Here is a 24,367-nt window from a genome sequence, read left to right as displayed (position 1 = left end):
TTGTGTTGTAATTCTGAATGTGTAAATAACAAACTCCTTGTTGCTTTGCTTGCTAACCTGATATATTTGAAAATAAATTTCATAAGAGCTAAAGATTTATGTTTTTCTGGTTAGGATGTCTACATTCTATGAACACAATTTATAGTGTTTTTTCAGTAGCTATGTTTTTGTGTGTTCTCTTCTATTCAGAACATTAATACTACAGAGATAAATGTGCCAAATGACTTCACAAAAAATTTACCTAAAAGTGCTTTGGGCCATTTCATTTGTTTTGGGCATGTGATTGTCTAGTTTTGTGGGGCTTTTTAAAACATGATATCTATGGTTATCATAGCCAAGAAAAAAAAACATTATAAAAATAATTGAAGGCAGCCAACGTCATAAGAACATATACATTTGTAGACAGATATTCTTTCAGTCTCGTTTTTCTAAGGTATGACCCTGAACAGATTGCCATTCACAGCTGTTGTCTCGAACAGTTTGGTTTCTCCTCAGAAAATGTGAGCACCGTGCCCCTGGCCGGCCTGCTGGGGCTACAAGGCCCACCGTGGCCCTCATATCGCTCCATTTTTTTTCCAGAGGAAACAGAATGCAGCTAGAATAGCCCTTCTAGTCATAGGCTTGCTTTTCTATATGAGAAGGTTTATGAAGATTTTTTTGAGTCATCAGAAGAAATTGTTCAAAAAACAGGAAAATATTTTTCATTCATACTTTTGCCACATATTTGGGTAGTTTGTTTTTAAATTTTTATTGATGCTGTTTTGTGCTTTTTTTTTTTTTGCCAAAGAGTAACAATATGGCCCTTGTGATTCTAGTTTAATTATTTTTGAGGGAAATTGAAATCACCTATTCCCCACACTCAAAGAAAACTTTAAACTTTTGCGACAGAGATTTAGTTCTACCTCCAAGTAGAAATCAATAGACTTGGGGGTGGCGGTGAACTATTTATTACTCCCAGAGAAACCCTGCTTCCACTTAGACTGGTAAAACAAAAGGTATTGTAGGGTGAATCCTGCAGAATTTGGTACTATCCCTGCACCTTTTCTGCTCACCCAAACCAACAGGCCTTCTCAGAGCCCTTAAGATGCTCATTCTTTATCACTGGGAAGTTACTTGGAAGTTTCTTCAACGTGCACACTTGGCTGGGGATCCATACAATCAGCTAGGGATGCCTATGGCCAATATAAATGTCTTTACTCATTATTATTTTCCTTACAGAAAGGCATAGCATTTATTTTTATTTAGTGGATTAAACCTACCTCCTCCATTCTCCCACCCTAATACCCGGGTTTTTCCCTCCTTGACCATTGGAACCCCATCAGAGGGCGCCAAGTATTTGTTTTGAGCCCGTAATCGTCTCACTGCTTGAGCCACCTTCTCTACCGTCACTGTTGTGGCCAATTTGAGAGGCGTTGTAGTGAGCGGGCTCATGGTTCATCCCTTCTGTTGTTGGTAACTTGGAGTTCCGCCAGTCATTTGTGGAGGCACCCAGACTGTCCTGTGGTGGTCGTGGTGATTCGTGTTCCTGTTCTTAATGATACCGTTTCACTGAACTGTGCATCTGGCATTCTGCAGTAGTTGTTATTTTGAAATAATTATAAAATGGGTCCTTTAAAAAATTGACCTCAGGAGAATAGAAATGAAGATCATGTTATTCTATATGCTTGGTATCTTATTCTTAACATCGGTTAGATTGTGCTATTGATTTGAATATGAAGGTTACATTTTAGAGCCGCATGGTCATATTCCTACTAGAAACCGTTGAGAAACTAGCTTCAGAAATCCTTTGTGTAATTCATTGAAGGCATTTGTCCTAGAAAGCTCTCTGGAGAGTACCTTTTAGAAAAAAAGGACTTTCTCCCAAACTTCAAATTTCTGGTTCTAATAACAATCTCATTATCATCATTACACAGTAACCGTTGGACTGTGTTTCCAATGAGGTAAAGGAGGGCAAGAAGGGAATGATTGTGGAAAGGGTTGCTATGAATGAGAGAGCTACTAGGTTTCCTACAAGACTAATAGCACAATTAATACTAGAGCCCTAGTTGTTGGAGAGAATGAGCAATAGCAGAAAGCAGGGAATAGCAGATACATGGTTAGATATCATTCATGTGTAGCTGTTCTAGATCTCACAGATGCTCAAATTATACTGAAGGGCAAAAATAAGTTCTTTCTCCTTTAACTTACTGCATTAAGCATGAAGGGATTTTGTATAGAAAACTTTTTGTAGAAAACACATTGTATAAATGTGTGTGTGTACAATAAACATATAATGCATGCCGAAGACTTATGAACATGGAAGAAAAATGTGAATGTAATGGGGAAACTTTGAAGAGAATTGGAGTTATAAGAATTTAAAATATTTTTCTGTTGTTCCAAAAAGACTAAAGCAGTCATGCTGCTTTTGCTTAATCTCCACTGTGAGGTGACCCTATGTACATCTCAGTTCATTGGATTTGAACTTACCGTTCACAACCACAAAAAGCGAGGGTCTGTCACATGGACAGACGTAAACTTGAGTAGTTAGAAGGAAATATCATTATCCCATGATCCCGTCCACCAAAAAGAGACAAAAAAGAAAGCTCTCGGCTTCCCTGCTGGTTTATGCGTAGGTGCACATCATTCTGTGAAGCCTCTGCCTTCAGGGTTCCCTAGCTGAGTTTTGCAGGCATTGTCCCAACACACTGAGGACACTGAATGCTTTTCCCCTATGCTATGCGGACTGGCTTCCTCCTTGGAAAATTCTCCAACCTGAAAATCCCAACACCATTCCTAATGTTGAATCCCAGAGAGCTTTCTAGCAGGTAAATAAATGGGACGTTGAAGATTCCTGGTACCCTTCCCCCTGTACTTTTCCTCCCAGCAAGAAAGAAAAAAATTCTGCCTGGCTAACGGGAGACTCCCATTACAACTTGTTTGTTTTAGCCTTTGCACATTATTTAATCGTTTTTTCCCGAACTTACTTTTATCTTTGCTTCCATTGATTGAATGCCTTTGATTTCATGTAACATGAAGAAAACGATATGCACCTTTATTTTACTTTAAGATCACAAGCTATTATTCATCAATTCATGACTTCCCATCTCCTTTTGGGGTGGGGTCATATTCAGCAACTAGACGTAAGTGTCTGGGGGTTCTGCAATGAGGACAATGAGCTTCTCTCCCAGCGTGAATGCCCCTTCGAGCACTTTTCAATGCTGTGATTTAGGGAAAAGTCAACTCCACTTAAAAACTCTCCCTTTCCCTTGTCTGATTATCTTTTGTCCTCCCGCATCCTGTCCTCCCCCTCCCCCGCCCCTGCTCCTCTCCTCCCTCCTCTTCTCTCATTCACTGTCAGGAAGGGCCATCTGTGAAGGGCCAGTTCAGCACCACTCGGCGCCGGCAGAGGCTAGCGGCAGCAGTGGCTACAACAGTGAGTGGATTTCATTCTCAAGTGGACATTTAATAAGAATGAGCAACTGGGTCCAAGTGGCGCCTCCCCTGTTCCTGTGTGCTGTTTGTGTGCAGTGGCGTTGACTGTGGCCCCCTCCCTTTCTGGCATAGCTTTCGCATGTTCTCTGGCTGTCTCTGCATGGCAGGTGTCGCACACGGGTATTCGTGTTTGCAATGGAAAATGACCCCCTAACCCAGTTCTTCTGTCGGTGTAAGAAATAATGTAAATGCAAGGTGGCAAAATTGAGTACGGCTCCCTATGGTGTGGAATTTCCTAAAATTACATATATATATATATATATATATATATATATATATATATATATATATAATATAATTTTTTTTTTGGTCATACTGATATTGGGACCTCTGCTAACTGATTTCTGTTTTTCTAAGAAAAGTCATGTTACTACAGACAAAAATTGTGCTTTTTTTGTAGTATTGTGATTATTTGAAAAGGATGTGAGAATAAAGAAAAGAGAGGGTAAGAAAAGGTGAATTTTGATGTCATCTCTAAATGGCTACCCAAATTACACCTAGCAAGGGAAAAATTTTCTGGAAAGAATATTGAGCTGAAAGTCAGAAAATAGGTAGTGTGGAAAGGAGAAAACCACCAAGTTAAATGGTGTTTAATATATAGCTAAGGTTTATTAGGAGGGTAGGGCAAGTATTGAAACAGATAAGACAAATAACTAAAATTTTAAATTGAGTAGAAGCTGTTTAGAATAGTGAACGGTGCATGCAGAATAGGAAATAGAATGTGTAAATGCAAGAACCCTTTGCTGGATAAAAGCAAATCATAATACTTGCTTAATCATGACATCCTGTCAACTTTTTAAAATACAGAATACTAAGTTCATAGCAATCATGGATGTTAGTTTTTTTGGCTATTAGTATTTTCTGAATTAACAATAGTCTTGCTCTTGCTACTGGTGGAATATACTTGAAGACTAGAATTGCTGAAAAATACGAAAAGGTTTTAGTTTCATTGTAAGAGAATGGATACTCATGAGAGGATTGTTGGTTTTCTACTTTTGATTAATAACTGGCCCTAGCTTTATATCTCGCTGCTTAGCTGGATTTTTTTGAGAGAGAGAAAATTGCTTTTGATTATGAAATGAACCAGTGACTTGGAGTTTATTAAGGGAATTGATTCTTAAACTCACAGTTTTATGAACATTTGAACAAATTCATGAAATTGGTATCATGATTAGTGTTTCTCTTATGCATGTATGCGTAATGTATGACACTGACATGGTAACTGGTCATGCCAATAGATACATGTAAAATTAGTTAAGTAGTTCTTAACCTTTCATTGATAAAATTCAGAAATCCAGATGATTATCAAAGAACAGTATCTCAGTATGGAAAGGAAAGGTCAGTCATTTTGTTAAAATACCTATGTTTCCTTAAATAATGTACTTCTGAGAAGGCATGCAGGGAAGCGATTGTGTTTCTACTGTGTTCATTTTTTAATTGCAGATACATAGAGTGAATATAATAAAACTGGGATTAGAAACTATTTGAATAGAATGGGTTTATATATATGTATATATATTTTTTTTAATGGAAAGTAGAAAAGAAAAAGCTTTTAAAAGAGGAGAGTATTAACGCCCATCTCCCAGGGTAGCAGTGATCACAGAAGTTAAGAATAACTTCCAATAATTCCAAGCATCTAATGAGGAAAGTTGGCAACATCTAGTAATGTATTCATAAATAACTAGAGGGAATAGTTACTCTAAACCCTTTAGGATTTATACCTTTAACTCCATAGCAAAGCATGACACCATCTAGCAGGAACTTCAGCTTGCCCCCTCGGCCCCCTCACCCCTCATTCACATCTCAAGTGACCTGACACTGGTGACTCAGCCCCCCTATTTCTCCTGGTGCAGTGTTCCTCTTAATCCCCTGCCTTCCTTCTTCCCAACACTAAGTTTCCCATACATTTTGAGCCTATCCTATCCAGCTCGGTGCCTTTTACCTAGAATTATTGCAAATGACTCCTAGTTACTTATTTTCCTCCAGTGAGGAGGAGACCGACTCAAATATCTGGGGCAGCTGAGATTGCTCCCAAAGAAAAATGCACCCAAAGGAGATGTTTCAGAGATTTATTTTTTTCGATTCTGAGCACTAGAACCCAAAATGGCTCACTTGCAACATCAGCCAGACCCAACAGAATAGGTGGTTGGAAAAAGAGACACACTGCCCCCCCCCCCACAGAAGAACACCAAGGGTCCCTGTGCAATCAGTTCTCTACACGAGGATCCCTGTACACATAACGCAGAGGAATTACAGCAGGAGACTTTTCAAATTGGCTCCATATGTTAGTATATGCTTAGTATCTCTCTTAGACCTGCTTTTCTGTGTCCCTTTCTCATTCATGTTTTTTTTTCTTTTTTCTTTTTTCTTTTTTTATTATGTTATGTTAGTCACCATACAGTACATCATTAGTTTTTGATGTAGTGTTCCATGATTCATTGTTTGTGTATAACACCCAGTGCTCATTGCAATACGTGCCCTCTTTAATACCCATAACTGGGTCAACCCATCCCCCCATTGCTAAATTTCAGTGCCACAGTTCCAATGTTGATCCATTTTTCTCTTATAACCTCTTTGTAGACAGGTGTTAAAAGCATCTCCTAACATCCCCATTCCAAACTGCAGTTATTAGTACCAGAATATTCCAAGATCAGGCTTCCTCCCTGGCACAGGATTTCAGGGAAGCCTTGGACTTCATTCCTGAGCAGGGTGTAAAGGCTGCATCCAACATTCAGGATTCTCAAGTGCAAACAGTGAGACCTGTAGACAGCTCCCACCTAAGCCATCACTGACAGAAGACCTAGCTATCCCTTAAATTTTTGAATCCCATCATACCCAAATTGATGAACTTTTAAAAACTGAGTAAATAACTCTAACTGAATGCTGAAGAGGCGTTCAATTAGAGTTAGATTAATACTTCTCAATTTATATTCTTAATTTCATTTCATGAATTCTTCAATTAAAATGTCCCATTTCATATACTTCCTTTAGCAAAAATGGTAGCAATATAGACATTTTCAGTCAGAAGTATATAAAAACTGGGTTCAGTTGCCCAGGGAACTGAGTGCAGTTTGAGTGGAGCATTCCAAGTCTTTCCCTGTGGGTTATATACAAGATCAGTTTTACTGTTTTAATTGCCAATTTCAACTTCATTATGTTCAGAAAATAAATGTGTAACATGTGTTTTTCTTCTCAGCATCCAAATCCAACTTTTAATAGACAGTCCATTATCTCAGGGACAAGTCTGGGTGCTTACTGGAATGTCTGGGCCTCTACTGCATCGTGGCCTCCCCAGCCTCCCTGCCTCCTCTCCTACTTCATGCCAGTCCTTGGAGTGTTGAGGGCACCTGAGTGCAGGCAAAACCCTCTTCCATGATCCTCAACACATTACATTCCCCATCACCACACACCCACCCTTTCTTTTTATGCTCTTCTAATTTTTTGTGTCTGAAAACTGTATCAAATCCTTAAATCTGCACACTCCCTGATATACCCATTTCCTCAAGTCACAGTTTCCCCCCATGACTTCCTAATCTCCAACAACCTTCCCATGGATTCTCTGTGTCCCTCCCAAAAGGCTAAGGGCTCACTGCTCTGTCTAGATTTAGCATCACCACAGTTAAGGTCAGAAATTCCCTTTGTCTATCCTCAAATATTCTTCCACATCCTTTATAGGCATCCCCAAAAGACCTCAGTCATTATTACCACAGAGTTACCTGGACAGGATTCTAGCACATTATTGAGCCCAAGGACTTTGTTTTCTCAAATGGTTTCTCTGCCACTTTTGCATCTCTTTTCTAGAATAGCCAAAAAATCTGATCCTGATGAGATAAACAAGTTGTTGACATGTCCCAGTTCAGTGTAGCCAAGGTCCCTGTGGAGGACCAAATAGACTTACTTGATAATTCCAGACACCAGATGCTTCCAGAATACTATCATATAGTAGCATGCTTAGCTTAGCTGAATTTAAGTAGAAAAGCTTCATGCTCACTGCCTTGCCCAGCAAATCTTGGATATCTTTTGAGATAATAACTCCTTGCCACTGCTGTGACAAAGCTATGTCCAAAGGGCCCCCTCCAGTCTCACCTGCCCTTACCCAGGTCCATAAACTGCTGTTCGGCCTAGATTTGTCAGCCAGCTCTCTCCATCTCCTCCATCTATCCTGTGTATCCTCAGTACACAAGTACATGCTCCTTTTTCCTGTTCTATCTCTCTCTCTCTCTCTCTCTCTCTCTCCCTGTCTCTTTCTATCTCCCTCTCCCTCCCTCCTCATCCCTCCTCCACTTGCTCTCTCTTCTTCTGTCAGGAAGTTTAAAGCTCTGTCAAAATAGGGGGGAAAAAAAGGAAGTGTTTCTGATATACATCTACATCAGACAAGTGTATTTCCTGCTAGCTAGAAGGTGTGAATTACCCCTTAATTTATATAAAATTCAGCTTATGGAGGAAGTCTAAGAGAGATTCTTGAAGATAACTGAATGAACATCTGTGCAGTAAGAATTAGGGGAAGTTACTGGTAATCTGATTTACAACAGGAATTGGTATTCTCATTTTCCAAGAATGTTTGTCTGATGCCATTTATAATGGTCAGGTGTAACCTTCTAGAAGGAGAGGGAACGGTGCTTTGTCTCCACCCATCACAATACTAGCCCAGATCCAGTGCAGGCAAGAAAATACCTCTAGCCATTTGGGAAAATCTATAGTAATATGACTTTTTTTACTTAGTGCTTTTCAATATTGGCCATTTCATAAGCCGTGTTTGTATGTGTAACAGTGTTTTATGTAACATACAAAGGTAAATGACAGTAATTTATATCATGTATATTTCATTTACAAATATATTTTAATAAATCAATTTCAAATTTAATTGAGTCTCTTTAAGCCATGATTATGTTTACTGTTAAACTTGTTCATGTTTTATCCAATGGCCACGGAGCAAGTAAATCTTTCTTGAATTTTTTTTACCTGTTCCGTAATCTCCTGCTCCAGGCTCAGAAACAAGTGAGCATAAAAAGTCCTCTGACACGAGTACCCAGACTTTGTGAGAGTTCCAACTACTGTTTCCTGCCAGTGATTTTTTAGATCCAACTGTGGGTTCAGAGCTGGAGCTTATCTGGGATTCTGCCTTTCCTTCCTGTCGTTCTATAGTCATCTCTCGCTGTAACAGGGAAAAGCCAGTGAGCCCACAGCAGTACTCGATCTACTCTCAGAACTGAGACTTCTTCCCACCCCTACCACCTGCCAACTAAACGAGTACTAAGTGTCTCTGGGCGTGTCATTCCAAAGGGACCTAGTATTTTGAAGAAGGGACGCCATCTTTCCTATGTACGAGAATGTGGACTGATGTCCTGTTGCTCTTTCCTAATTTGTGCTGTCCCTTTTCAGGTCCCTTTCAGTGCTACCATGTCACCAGTCCGCTTGCACTCCTCCAACCCCAACCTTTGTGCAGATATCGAATTTCAGACTCCCCCTAGCCACCTCACCGACCCTCTGGAAAGTTCAACGGATTATACAAAGCTTCAGGAAGAATTTTGTCTAATTGCACAGAAAGGTAAGGGCAAATACAACGTGTCCTTTAGAGACGTTCTCTTCTTTGGTGAGAGGTTGCCGTTTACTCTTTCATTCTTGTCCAGGTGGTCATGGTAGAAAGGACTAAGCAGTGTATATATTGATCGGAGTTCTAGATACAAAAATGCAGTGGGGTGTGATGCCTGCCTCTTGGTTCACAGTTTTGAACGGAGAAAGAAAGTGTCATAAGCTGCGGAGAGAAAGGGGGAAAGACACCAAGAGTTATCCTAGGCAGGCCAGCACACACTACGACTCAACATCTCTTTTTCAGTGTCGTTTAGTTCTCATTTAATACAGACTTGTGGGCTATCCTTAGCAGTCGTTCTTTTTCCTTTATTAAATAACACTTATTGATCGTAGCTCAGGCTCAGGTAGGCACTTCTGTGCCGTGTGGCACGGCCTGGGCTCGGTGATATTCGGCCAGAGGCTGGGCTGGGCTGAAAGATCCAAGGTGGCTTCATCCATATTCCTGGCATGTTGGTGGGATGGCTGCAGGGTCACACACAACCGTGTCCCTCTCGCTCTCCGTGACAGCTCAGGGCTCCAAGGGAGTGGAATAGACTGAGATGGAAGCTGCCAGTCCTGTTCAGTTGGCACAGCATCTCCTGCTGGTCTCTACTGGCCAGAGCTTCATGGGCTAGGTCAGATTTGAGGGGAGGGGCAATTGAGCCCACCTGGGAGTCCCTTTTTTCATATTAAATTTTCAATAAGGCATGTTGTGTAAGTTCATGTGTTATCAGCCACAGAGACAGGGTCTAATAAATAAGAGGCAGGTAGTAGCTTGTAGGTAGACTGATCAGTCCTGTCTATGTTTACCAAGAGCCTGGGTTCCAAATTACCACCCCCCACTTTTGCTATAGCATTTAAATTTCAGTTGCTGAAATTCATTTTTTGACTTAAGATACTACCTTCCCAGGTGTTGTCTTTGAAAATGCATAATCTCTTGAAGAAAGATATACATGCTGTGGTTTTCAGCCATTTACATCTTATTGTGAATGAATCACATTAATTTACCCTGAGCCTGTTGGTAATAGGTGATAAGATATTCCTGAAAATGTGTGCTAAATGGAACATCTCCTGTGCCCCCATAATGCTCAAGAACCTGGTGGCTCAGGAAAAGAAGGGGCACACACTGAGAACATCTCTAGGAATGTTGAAGTCAACAAAATTTCATACTCTCAAGCCATCATCAAAGATGTACTTATCAGATATTTCTTTAATTCTATACTCATAAACAATTAAGCTAAATCTTCTCCCCCACCCCACCCTTCTTTCTCTGTAGATTTCTCAGTTGAGAGTCTGAAAGGCCAACTTTCTTTCACCTGCTATTTTACTCCTGATACATTTTTGTTACATTTCTTAGCCAGATGCTAATTATGTCATTAGATTAGAGCAGTGTTATTTTCTTTATATAACAGCATAGGATTATGGCCAGTAACTTTTACTTCTAACGGCAAGGGAACAAGGGGATGGTTGTAGGAGCAGGCAGAATGAGACAACAAATGTGTGAATTAAGTACATATAGCACAGCCTCTAAAGGGAGATGAGTAAATTCGAAAGTAGCCCCAGGAAAGCTTTGTGTATTTGGTTGCAATCCTGAGGTTTTCAGGAAATCCATGTTTCAACAGGATTTTAAAGCCTCTGTTGAAACAACATATTTTCTTTCCAACTATGCTAGAAAAAAAGGGCTTTTCTATGACTACTGAGCGAACTCTTTAGAAAGAATTATGGATTTTGAAATGTATGAGAGTCAGCTTTTAGAACTGCCAGTGGGGTTAATGTATTCCAACTATCAAGTTATTACCTTTAAATTGATGACTAGAATGTGGCATATAAATCAATAGATTGTGAGTCCCTTGTGATCTCATCATTTTTCCCCTCTTCATTCAAGCCAGTGTTTTTTGCTAAAATTTTCCACTTCTTAAAAATAACTTCTCAAATATGGAAATCCCTCTTTTAGAAGACTTTGCATATTATAGAAACTGTTATTATAAAGATAGGAGTTGGAAATCCAAACTTCCTGTATTTCAAACTTAAAGACTACCTCAGATTCTACCAATGTATGTTATTAGGTATACAGAAAAGGGGGGGGGGGGTTGTTTTTATTGTTGCTTTTATTTTGTTTTTTTGTAGCTTTATTAAGATATGATTAACATATAACATTTCATAAGTTTAAGGTGTGCCTGTTGATTTGATACACTTAAATATTACAAAATGATTACCATCATAGCATCAGCTAACATGTCCATCCTGTCACATAATTACCATTTCTTTTTTGTGGTGAAAACATTTAAGATCCACTCTCTTAACTTTGAAATATATAATACAGTATTATTAACTATAGTCATCAAACTGTACATTAGAATTCCAGAACTTATTCATCTCAAACCTGGAAGTTTTACTCTTCGAACGCACTGCTTACATTAAGATGTTCCTGGCTGAGAAAGTAATTCAAGTGCTATTCTCAAGACCAAATCATTTCCTACCTCAAAGAGAACTAGTCAGGACTTCTAGATCAGCTTCCTGTTTTATTTTGGCAGGATTTATAAAATGCTCTTTTTGGGTACCTGCTTTGGGGAAATAATATTTGAATAGTTCTAAATGATTTGCATGAGAATTCATTGTACACAGAACTGTTCATATATTCTTATCAACCATGACAGTGTAAAACCTGTTGCCTTTTCCTTCTAGGAATGATAGATTAATTTTCTAAATGTTGATATTTAAGAATTGATATCAATATTTTATATCCTGCATCTAAGTCGTTTCTGGTATGAAATGCGTGCATTTTCACTCTGATTAATTACCATCACTGTATTCGTTTTGTGTATAGGTATTTTGGAAGATTCCATTGTAAGGCTGACTTTTAACTAGACTGTGATATAATCCTTCCAGATAATGTCTATGCATGAGTTAAAGTGCTGAGGAATTTGTAATTTTGTATATTCTTTCTGGATCCATTTAATCTTTGTTTCTCACTTTTTCCCCCACCCAGTGCATTCTCTTTTGAAGTCTGCATTTAATAGCATAGCTATAGAGAAGGAGAAGCTTAAGCAGATGGTTTCTGAGCAGGATCACAATAAAGGCCACAGCACGCAGATGGCACGGCTCCGACAGTCACTGTCTCAGGTAAACGAGAGTGTTTGTTTCACTCTCATGACGCATACCTGATCCCATAAGGCAAAAGATTGGGGTGGAGGTGGTCTGTCATGCATGGCACGTTCAACCGAAACTCCCCTAAGACATTGTAATGTCAGCATTGAATTTTAAAATTCTTTAAAAATTAATTAATTAAATTAAAGTTGAAGTTAAACGTTTCTTGCAGACTAGGTCAAGGTAAGAGTAAAAATCAACCAAACTTGTTTGTAAACGTATAATTTTTTTTTGGCTGATTTGAATACTTTTGATGGCTCTCAATGGTCATTTATAAGACTACTGTAAATCATGCATTTATACATGATTTACACTTCTAAAATATGTTCCAGAATATATTTAATCCAGTGTTAAATACAACAGAATCTACCAGATCTTCCACACTTAATATTTTCCCACTTATACCACATCTTAATCTGTTGAAAATTATTGCTTACTCTTACCTATTTTTTTCTTTTCTGATTTATACTTTTAGAATTTCCTTCCTATCTAAGTTATGCTCCCTGAAGCTAGACTTATATATTTCAAGATATATTGTACATCATAAAATATATTATTCAATATATATTCATTATATATTATTCAATATATATTCATTATATATAATTCATTATATATTATTCAACATGTATTGATCTTCGTAATACTCCTCAAATACCTATATGTATCAAAGTTGAAATTTCTAATAAAAATCCTTTAAAGCTGCACTTAATGCTTTTTTACCCTGAGCACTTCCTCTGAAATATTTCCTTCATTTAGTCTATAAATGCACTTTTAAAAAGTCCTTTGAGAATTCAATGTTGTTATGTGATTTTGTGTGAGAACTCAGTGTTTATATAAAATATTATTCACTTCCTGGTGCCTTGGATCAGAGTGAAGGAGCGAGCAAATCCTGGGTAAGTGGTTTTCCATGTGGATCGGCTCCTGCTTGAATAGTTTCCCTCAGTCCCTAAAAATGGATTAACTGTCTCACCGTGTTTTATGTACCTGAACTGTCAGCTTACCCTCAGTGTTCAGTTTCATGCTATTGAGTATTGTTACCTGGGCCACACTTGCTGTGTTCACCATAAAACACTGTCAGTTGAGGTGCATATCCCACTTCCGGTGCAAAACCAGGGGGACTCGGGAGCATGAGCACTCAAAGCCGCAACTGTTGTGCCGGTCTGCAAAGGGCTTTTTCCCTAAACCCATTTTAATGGTTTGCCTTGGGCTCCTCATGTCATGTATCTGTTGAACACTCAGTCTGTGGTAATTGATCTTCGGAATCATTATTCTGAAAGTATCATGAATCAGAGAGATCAAAACAATGGTTAGGTAAATATACAGATACCATCCTGTAAACATGCAAAATATACTCTTATCCCCCTAAATGTTACAGTGTTTCCTTCAGCTGTATTAAATGATAGAGGCTTAGTGGTATATGCTTGCATTAAGAAAAATAAGAAAATGTATTTGTTTCTTTTGTTTTTCCTTTGCACAAACTTTTTTTTTTAAGTTTTTATTTTAATCATCTGGTGCTTATCACAAGTATACTCCTTAATGCCCATCACCTATTTCCCCCATCCCCCCACCCACCTCCCCTCTGGGGACCATCAGTTTGCTCTCTATAGTTAAGAGTCTGTTTCTTGGTTTGTCTCTCTCTCTTTTTCCTTTTGCTTGTTTGTTTTGTTTTTTAAATTCCATATATGAGTGAAATCATATGGTATTTGTCTTTCTCTGACTGACTTATTTCACTTAGCATTACACTCTAGCTCCATCCATGTTGTTGGAAATAGCAAGATTTCATTCTTTTTATGGCTGAATAATACTCTTGTGTGTGTATGTGTGTGTGTGTATCATATATATCATGTATATATCATACAGTAATTCTATTTTTAACTTTTTGAGGAACTTCCATACTGTTTTCCACAGTGACTGCACCAGTTTGCATTCCCACCAACAGTGCAAGAAGGTTCCTTTTTCTCCACATCCTCACCAACACCTGTTTTTTCTTGCGTTTTTTATTTTAGCCATTCTGACAGGTATAAGGTGATATTTCATTATGGTTTTGATTTGTATTTTCCTGATGATGAGTGATGATAAGCATCTTTTCACGTGTCTGTTGGCCAGCTGTATGTCTTCTTTGGAAAAATATCTATTCATGTCTTCTGCCCATTTTGAATTGGATTGTTGGTTTTGGGGGTGTTGAGTTGTATCTGTTCTTTATATATTTTGGATACTAACCCTTTGCCAGATATGTCATTTGCAATTATCTTCTCCTATATATTCTCTCCATAGGTTGTCTTTTAGTTTTGTTGATTGTTTTGAAAATGTATTTGTTTCTTGCTTGCTTGCTTTTATTTGTTTGTTTGTTAAGACAGAGAATTGTGGGAGGGGGGCGCCTGGGTGGCTCAGTCGTTAAGCGTCTGCCTTAGGCTCGGGTCATGATCCCGGGGTCCTGGGATCCAGCACCACGTCGGGCTCCTTACCCGGTGGGAAGCCTGCTTCTCCCTCTCCCACTCTCCCTGCTTGTGTTCCCTCTCTCACTGTGTCTCTCTCTGTCAAATAAATAAATTTTTAAAAATCTTAAAAAAAAAAAAAAAAGAATAGGAAGTAGAGATCTGGTTTGTGGCATGGCATCAGATTAGAAATGATAAAGAGGAATGTTTAAAGAGATTCATTTGTTCATTCATTTATTCATTGTATTTCATTCAACTGACTATATATTAGGTATGTGTAAGATTTGGAACACCAAGATAAAAGTAACCCTGGCCATGTCCCCAGGAAGCTTATGATCTGATTAGTGAGATGAACAGTATTTACCAAGGAAACAGTTAAATGGACCAGGCTCTCTAGTCCATTCAGAGCAGCATATGGGTGGTGCAGATTTCTGGGGCTCTGGTTGTTCATAAGAATGGGAGATCCCTGACCTCAGAGCAGAGCCACAGATCAGGAGGAACTGAGCTTTGAATTGGGCCTGAGTAGACAGCAGCCATTTACAAGGAAGGACCTGATGCTAACATGATGAAAGTAAAATAAAGCAAAGTTATATCAACTTTGCATTTTGGGGGTTAAGTATTTTCTTCTCTTGTCAAAACATAATTTATTTACCTCTAAACTTAGAGCTTCAATAGATTTTTGTTGGGTTGTTGTTGGGGTTTTTTTGTTTTGTTTTGTGGTGGGTTTTTTTTTTTTTTTTTTACTGTTTTTTATATATATGTATATATATGTGTATATATATACACATATATATACATATTTTTTTTAATGAGAAAGCTCAATTTTACCCTCAAAAAATGTAAAAATAATTTGGTACTCTAAAAACAGTCTGTTATACCCTATTCACTGGAGAATTCAGTGCTTCCTATTGTGTGTCATCACAGCATTTCATGTTCTTATGTCTGACCATACCCTCCCATTGGGCCAGTTGTACCCTTGCTGGCCGTCTATACTCGTTGCCCCTAAGGCTGGACTCTCTTTTGGAATTACCCATCGCTTTTGCTTAGACATTTAAGTTTATAGACGGTTCACTCCGTTCTAGGGAATCACTATCCATGGTTAGACCACTGGAGACGTATCTGGAGAATGGCAGTTAACTCACAGTGGCCTAAGCATGGGGTGAACAAGGAAAAATTAATCTAGAAACAGCTAAGTAAGTAGATGGGAACCAGCTCATCAGAGACCACACGAAAGAGTTTAGATTTATCTCATCAGTGCTGGGGAGGCCTTAAAGAATTTTAACTCGTGAGTGATTAATGCCAGAAATTGAAAATGTGAGTGTATATTTCTGTATCTAGAAAGCTTACTCTGGTACAGTATGGACAATGGATGGAATTAAGGTAAAACTAGTTGGACAGAGTCTTAAGATATTTGAGATAATGCAGGCCTGAACTCAGGAAGTACCAGAGTTTCAAAGGCTAGGGGAGGGGGGCCTGGGTAGAATCAGCATGGCTTGGAGATCAGCTGCATGTTAGACAGGGACAAGGAAACAGAGTCAAGACTCCTTGTGTAGCACAATAGTAATAGTTCTTTTCCCTGAGATTGGGAATACAAGAGGAACTGATTTTTCAGGCCTAAGTAGTGATGTTTTTTTTTTGAGACTGAGGGGTCTGTGGGCCATCCATCAGACAATCAGATATATAGATGTAGAGCTCAGGAGAAAGGTCTGGCTAGAAAGAAAGATTGGATACCCTGGTACATTGGTAAAGTTATAGATATTGGTAAATCAGAAGAAAAGAGGGTCAGTGGTGCTGCTATATAGAACATTAATAGTTAAAGGACATAGCAAAAAGAGGATCCTTTGATGGAGACTTAGGGGAAGCAGCCAAAGAATTTAGATGGCGCTGACCATTGAGATCAACGGTAAAGGGTTTTGATCGTCTCAAAAAGAATCCGATTAAGCAGCAAATAGTATATGGACTGAAAGTCAGCCTTGGAGTTTGATAGCTGTGTCAGCATGTTCATATTTGAGGGGAAGGAACCGGAAGATGAGGAGACAGTGAAGATGGAAACAGTTAACTGATGGAACCATCCTGGTTGGCCAACTCTGTTTTCACTGTCGCTCTTTCAACATAGCACTCAGAATTGAACAAGATACTTAAATAGCATATATTGAGACGAGTGTTCTGAGTACTTCTTTATATTAGCATAACTTCACATTATAGTGTGATTTTAGGTGGCCTGAAGACATCTTCGATCCATATTCAAGTGTTATCAGTTAAACTTCCAGATATTTTTCTTATAACCGGTTAAGTCTCTCCACAGAGAGGGAAAGAGAGAGAGAGACTGTGTTTAAATAACTTCTTAAATTAGTCTAACATTTTTAAAGTATATTTTTTATTTGTTATACGTCCTATTTGATATATGTAAAATTATTAAAATGGGCTGCTTTTCAGTACAGCTTTTAAGGATATCAACTTGGCAAATTCCATCATCCTTTTAGAGGACACATAGCATATAAAATACGTGAAATTAGCATTCTTCACTACCTGTTCAGAATAATTGTTACCTGCCTCAGGCATGTAATAATTTGCAAGGCTGAACAGGATAATGAATTCCTCTTCTAAAGTGATATTTCTTCCCTGATCTGTGTGTACACAAAGACATACATAATTCTGTTATTTTACCTCCATGAAACTTTAAAGGTAACTTTACACCTGAGAGGCGGCATAGATGTTAGATTCGAACCTGTAAGACCGGGCATTGTGTGTGGTCTCTATCCCTTTATAAATGACTTTATTTCATAGCTACAATTTCATGTCCTCCTTACTGTAGTATCCTGAACCCCAAGATCAAATAGTATATAAGACTAAGGTAATTTCAGTACCTCAGGTTACTATAATAATAAAAGATTTGACTTGACTTGAGTCTGTCTTTAATACATTACCCTCTGACACTGTTACTAGTTTGGTCGCTGGCCCCAGAATCTATGCACAGCTTATGCTAAATATAGTTGGTGTTGGGTCCATATAAATGTGAGCAGCAGAATATGTCCCTTGTACTTCAGCTAGAATTACTGTATTTCATTAAATCAACATGCCATAGATTGTTAGATGTACCATCATTATGTGCATTACTAAAAAAGAAAGCAAACTGCTGTCAATGAAATTGACAGTACTTCAGAGGTGTTAAATGTAGGAGATCTTAGAATCAAGGAAATACAGTATATATGGAAATGTAAGCAAAAAATCAACTTAAGGCATAATACCATAATTAAAATCCTGATTGTAGTATTTACCATCCTTCCTGTCTACAACATTTCACATACAGAAAATAAATATTCTGGGGTATTTATTGGGATGAAACTTCCAAGAGTATTCCTGAATTCAAATTCCCTGAAACGTGGCAAAATTTGTTGTGCATGAAGATATTCTTCATAGAATTATTTGTATCTTTTTTTAGCTATCCAGTAAGTTTAAATTGATGTCATTTTGGACATAATTTGGCAATATTTCTTAAAGCCTTAAAAAGATTTTAACCCTCTGACCCATGACTGATATGTCTAGTCTGAGAAAGTAATGCTGAATGTAGAAAACCATTATGCATACAAACATTCGTGGCAGCATTACTTATTCTGGGAAAAATCAGTAATACCATAAGTATCCAATTATAGAAGATAATCACTTATTATGCAACTATTAAAGTCATATTTGTGAAGAGTTTGCAACATCAAATAAAATATTTATATACAAAGAATAAGTGATGTAAAGTATGCACCCGTTAAGTAATGTGGAAAATGTATAGGAAAAAGCTAGAAAGAAATATACCAAGCTATCAACAGTTGGTTGATAGGGTAGTAAGTTATGAATTTTTTTAAAATACTGTTTTTTTTACTTTTTGTATTTTCTAAATATACTGTAGTAGTATGTACTTATTTTAAAATTTAAGAAAAGAAGGTGATTTTTAAGTGATTCCCAGGATTTGATTCTTGATCACTCTAGCTTTGACAAGCTTCCATACTGATTTTCTCACTCTTTTTGAATCAGTTTTGCTTTTATCCAAAGGGCTTAAGTCTCTGATGATTCCATCTTGCCATATGTTTCATATCCTTTAGCCCTCAGGATTCCACGTTTCCTTCCCAGAACCCACAGTTCTGTTCAGTAAAATGTATCTGTCCGAGTCTCACCCAGTGGAAGGTCAGCCTCATCCATTGTCTGCCAAGGTGGATAATGGTAGTTAATAGCCAACATGGTGGGGATTTGGACAGCTAATTCTGGCTTCGGATTTCAAGATGGTAACTTCTTCTATAGATTGAGAAGGAACGGTTTGCTTCTTGGATATATTAAACTTGAATATGTCTGAAGGACATGAGATATGGGGAAAAGGGAGAGTGGAGAGTTTTGTGTGTAGTCCAAGGTCACTAACTCAAACAAGTAGTGAGAATAAGCCTAGAATCTGCCTGGTGAAGAATCTAAGCACAGTTCCTGTGGTGCTCCCTCCCCGTTAGGTCTTTGGTCCCATCTGCCACCAATAGAGCAATGTCATTACTGACAAGTCTCCTTAAGCTTTTCTCGCTCCATGGCTGGTGTGAGTAGCTGATGATGCCCCTCCTTTTTCCTTGTTTCTCCACTGTTCATGAGCCTTGGGTATGTTCTGAATGTTGTTTCTGCCATCATCTGGGCTCTTCCATGTTAATTATCGCTAATAGTGTCCTTTCACAGAAAATACCTATATTCCTCCATGTTCCCAAGATTTCCATGATATCATTATGGAGAAAATAGTTGCGTTTCAGGGAGGGAAGTAATAAATGTGGTCTTGGGCACTGCCTGAGAGCACGGCACCACAGAGCTCGTGGCACGTGGCTGTCGCAAACCTCAGAAACAGTCTATATGATCAAGGCAAAAGGAGGAGCTACCCGGGGAAGATGTTGCAGAAATGGACCATTGCACGCTCGGCTGTCTGCCCGCTTCCACCTTCTGCCGCTGGGGCCACCAGACTTGGAAGATTCCTTATTTCCATGCTTTGGGGGGCTATAGGACAATGACCTTCTTCTACCACTGCATATGTATTATTAATAAAATTTTCCTTTTGAACTTTTAGTTCATCCCCCGTTGCTACTATGGCTAGAGCTGTTACCGTATGTGCCTTCCCACACACCTGTAGACACAATTGCATTTCATGACAATTGGCTGAGATAAGAGCTGAAATGAGAATTTCACTTAAGCTATCCAGAGCAAACCGTAGTACCAGTTTCGTGACAAATGGCAAGCCTGTGCTGAAAACTCCTACCCTGAGGAACACCATTATTTATCCTCGCTGTGGAGTTTGTGTGGTGTTGTTTTGTTAGCTCTGTTCCAGTGACAACAGACAGTGCAGTCACTTTGGAGGAACCCTCCGTTGAGGTTTGTCTCAAACCATCAGGTCAAGACTATGATTCTGCAGTTAAAACCGCCAAACGACCCACCACGAGGCCTCCCACCTAAAGGACAATAAAATGTATCTGATTCCAAATATTTCAATTAACAAGATAACTTTCAGCATACTTATGGGCAAAGAAATAGTGAAAGAACAAATAAGCATAGGTCTAGTGGTCACAAAGGATAGGGGTAACTACCAAGTGTTTGAGATTTTGCTCTGGGAACAATGACCCTGAGCACTTTTGCAGCATGTAAAGATACTAGGATTCTTCCTTTAAAGTACATGATTTATTTACTATGAGAGTAATCATCTTTTATCTAAATAACACATTCCTGTTTTCTCAAAGAGCTAGACACATATTTCCTTCAATACATAAACGTAGCAACTGTTAAGATCTGCATCCACCTTTAATCCATCAATACCTGACAGCCCACCGGAGCACGTGTGTTATATTTTACACATATTTTACAAGCTGGTTATAAAGACTTTAAACAAAAGCCAGAAGCTGTGAGTGAACAGTTTTCTCCTCAAAAAGCAGAAGCCGTGTTGGAGGGAGAGAGGAGAGGCCATTCTGTGCTCCATGCTCAAGGACTATGCACTGCTCAATGCAAGTGTAAAGTTTAGCCACTTTGTAGTTTATCCTGTTTTAATAGATACAGAGTTAGAATTATGATATTATATTTGTATGTGTATTGGTTTACTATATCCATACACTCCATCTGAAGAAAAGCAGTATGCCCGTTCTCTGGGGGAGATGCCTTTGTAAGTCCTGACATTTCTCTTCCACCCAGTAAGGCATCCACCTCCCTCTTCTCATTGCTGATTTTAATGCAAAGGAAAGGAACTGTCCAGCTTCTCTTTGGGCTTTGTTCTCCCATGTCCTTTGATCCTTGATGTAATTCCAGTTCGCTACATCTATCTTGTATATAGGGAACATGTGCCCATGCATCCATGTGATGCAAGTACCTTTGTCCACAGGGCACCTGTAGGGAGTAAAGCTTATGTAAAGCTATTCTCTTCTTGCCGCACGTCCTAAACTGTTACACCAGGTAGCGTTTTACTGATGCAGACTGAGGGTATATTGAAAGTAGTGATGCTGATAGCTTGGAGTTAGTTCCTTCCAGTGATATGTTCTTTATTATGCTTATCCGTGTCTACACTGCTCAGCTTTTGGGCTCCACTTTCATGTGTATGTGCTCCTAAAAAATGAAAATACAACTATTTTTTCACTGGAATAAAATATAATTTTATAAATTAAAGCCAGTTTATTGTTCATCCCACTTCCAAATAATTTTTAATATCACTATCTGGCTTGGAGACAACTCCCAAATTTTAGAAACTAGAACCAAAAATGGAAAGAATCAGTAGTTTTTATCTCCGGCTGCAAAACATAATATATATGTGGTGGTAGACCGGGCTTGGATGTAATGGGCCTGAAAGGGGGAGAAAATTCCATGAATCATTTTTATGAAATCCACGAACTCTTTCAACCCACTAACCTACTAATTAGCGCTCTTATTTTATAAAAAATTAGTACCTTAATTCTGAGCCATTCATTTCCTTCTTACCGGTAGGATCTGGCCTATGATGACTCCAAAAATTATAACTAAGAGCATCATAGACTCTTGTCCAGTGTGTATTTGTGTGTTTATTCTGTTTTATGCTTGCTTATTAACTTGAAATTACATGTGCAATTTTTGTTATTTTAAGGCACTCAACCAGAATGCTGAACTAAGAAGTCGGTTGAACAGAATACATTCAGAATCTATTATTTGTGATCAGGTTGTCAGTGTAAATATTATCCCTAGCCCTGATGAGGTAAGATTCATTTTTAATAAATGGAGAATACTTACTTTATAGCATCTAAATCAACTACATATTTTGGGTTTTTTTTATACAGTTCTTTCACTGCTAATAAGATTCTCTGCATAAATATTTGTGTTGTTGACAGTTCGGTGTTCTTTGGAGTGAAGGATGTACATGAGCTCAATATCATTTATTCTTGGTGATCAGTCTCTATTTGTATTTATATCTGTGTTCACCTGATGCTACTGAATATTTAGTTTATATATCTATTCCAGCTTGTGAATTCTCTGTGTCTGTCACAGTCTTCCTTTGAAATGTTCCTTATCATCAAACGGCCCATGAAATGTTGGGGGAAAAAACATATTTAGCTGAGAAGGTGCTAAATGAAGACTTTCTTAAGGTTTATTTTAAAAGCCCTATCTTAGGAGAAATCACCTAACCTTACTAAAATAATACTAATGATGCTATTATAGCCACTAATAGTGATGCTGATAATTAATAGCTAGCACATGTCAAGTGAGCGCTTACTATGTGCTGAGTGTCGTGCTAACAACATTACGTGTGTTATCTCATTTGACACTCCTAATGATCTCTGAGGTAGGTGCTATTATTACTCCATTTTTCAGGAGAGTTTTTGACATAATGCTAAAAGGACAGGAGAACATTCAGTATTTGGGCTAGACTTAGTGTATAATTCTGTTTATAACCCTTTATAAAAATTACTATTTTATAACCATGAGAATTTACACTTTTCAACAGTAATATTAGAGCTTTATATACAGTGACATATAATAAGGTGAGAGTTTTAACTCATGTGAAGGTCATATTTCTAGAAAAACATAAATTTTACTAGAAATCTACAGGTGCCAAGGTCCTGGCATCTAATTGCTTAGGAAATGCCATCCCAAGACAGCTTCTTTTTGATTTAAGTTACCAACCCTACGTCCACTCACCTTCGTGCATCACATGGCATCTGGTGACCGTCATGCTCACTCAACTGCTCAGAATCCAAAAGTATTTCTACAATTTCATCATTCAAAAATTGTTAACAGTCTTAGTTTGAATCTTTGCAATCTGATATTTGTACTATATATATATAAATAGTACTGAATAAAAATACAGTTTGCCATAGGTTTAATACTCGAGTCATATTATCTCATTGGTTAAAGTTCAAGACCAAATTGGAAAGTGACTTTTATATATTCTGTCTTAAAAATTTAGTTTTATAGAGTCTTTTCTTAGCATATCTCTAGTGGTTTCTACAAGTATGTCTTGAGATTTAGCATACTGGTTAGAATATAGCTAGTAATGACAGACCTAAGAATATGAGAATGAACCTGTCTCCATAATCAATTCAGGGTCTTTATAGGGGTTCAAGCTGTTTAACTCCACTTAATATCCATTAAGCATTGATTTGAAATCAAGTCACATTACCATCACCTTTCAGCCATGCCTTTTGGATTCTTTAGACATATTAGAAGGAAACTTAGGCCATGATCATTACTGAGTTGCAAGTGAAAATTACTTGTCACCACTCTTTTAACATATGGTGTGCATTTCTCTAGAAATCTGGTCTAGTACGTCATGGTCTAATTTGAACAAATAGCTTTTCTTTCAAGGGAATAACAATGACACCAAATGCTTCTGTCTTCTATAGGCTGGTGAGCAAATCCATGTCAGTCTCCCCCTGTCACAGCAGGTAGCCAACGAGAGCCGCCTCTCCATGTCAGAGTCTGTCTCCGAGTTCTTTGACGCCCAGGAGGTGCTGCTCTCTGCAAGCTCATCAGAGAATGAGGTAAGGTTTTTTGATGTGTCAACCCCAACTGCTTCTGTTTTTTTTTAATTTTTTTAATTTATTTTTTTATTATTATGTTATGTTAATCACCATACATTACATCATTAGTTTTTGGTGTAGTGTTCCACGATTCATTGTTTGCGTATAACACCCAGTGCTGCATGCAGAACGTGCCCTCTTTAATACCCATCACCAGGCTGACCCATCCCCCCACCCCCCTCCCCTCTAGAACCCCCAGTTTGTTTGTCAGAGTCCATACTGCTTCTGATGAGGAGTTTGGGTGAAAGAAAGTAAGACTATGGGGACATTTTTTTCGTTCTTTTTTTTCTTAAATCACAGTAAGATTCTCAAATTGTAGAAGAGCCAAAAGCATGCAAACTACATTGGTTCCCATTTACTGAGCACTGAACACTTCTGCGTGCCAACTTACTACTTATTAAATTTGATGAATAAAAGGAAAGAATTTAGCATTCATTCGGATGCTGTTGTATGATTTGTATTTCAGGATAACCAAATAGTTGATGGCAGAGTTTTTTGTAGAAGGAGACTAGTTAAAGGTAGAAAGAAAGGATGAAAGAATTTGAAAATCACCATGTATGTGTGTGTGCATGCACGCGCACACACGCACACGCACACTACAGCTCTACCAGAGACATGAATTTGAGCTTCTTTAGGAAGGTGGTGTCTAGGGTATCTGGTTGGCTAATGAAGGGTTTTGGAGGTTACCACTGACTAACATAA

General features: G+C 38.2%; 1 protein-coding gene across 9 annotated transcripts in view; it reads left to right on the top strand.

The window, feature by feature from the left end:
- Positions 1-24,367, top strand: part of OSBPL6 (oxysterol binding protein like 6) — a 142,277-nt gene that overhangs the window by 97,097 nt on the left and 20,813 nt on the right. For 3 of the 9 annotated variants that reach the window (XM_032407335.1, XM_032407344.1, XM_032407331.1), the window contains 6 exons: positions 3,338-3,412; positions 8,854-9,019; positions 12,032-12,165; positions 13,062-13,085; positions 21,736-21,843; positions 23,489-23,626. In XM_032407335.1, the coding sequence (XP_032263226.1) occupies positions 3,338-3,412; positions 8,854-9,019; positions 12,032-12,165; positions 13,062-13,085; positions 21,736-21,843; positions 23,489-23,626 (645 nt within the window). The remainder of the gene's footprint in view (positions 1-3,337; positions 3,413-8,853; positions 9,020-12,031; positions 12,166-13,061; positions 13,086-21,735; positions 21,844-23,488; positions 23,627-24,367) is intronic. The other 6 variants (XM_032407342.1, XM_032407338.1, XM_032407364.1 and 3 more) reach the window with 6 other exon arrangements.

The sequence above is a fragment of the Phoca vitulina genome, unplaced genomic scaffold, assembly GCF_004348235.1.
Source record: "Phoca vitulina isolate PV1807 unplaced genomic scaffold, GSC_HSeal_1.0 scaffold1, whole genome shotgun sequence".
Classification (NCBI taxonomy): Eukaryota; Metazoa; Chordata; class Mammalia; order Carnivora; family Phocidae; genus Phoca; species Phoca vitulina.
Note: the sequence above shows the minus strand (reverse complement) of the source record. Positions and strands in the feature narration are given on the sequence as shown.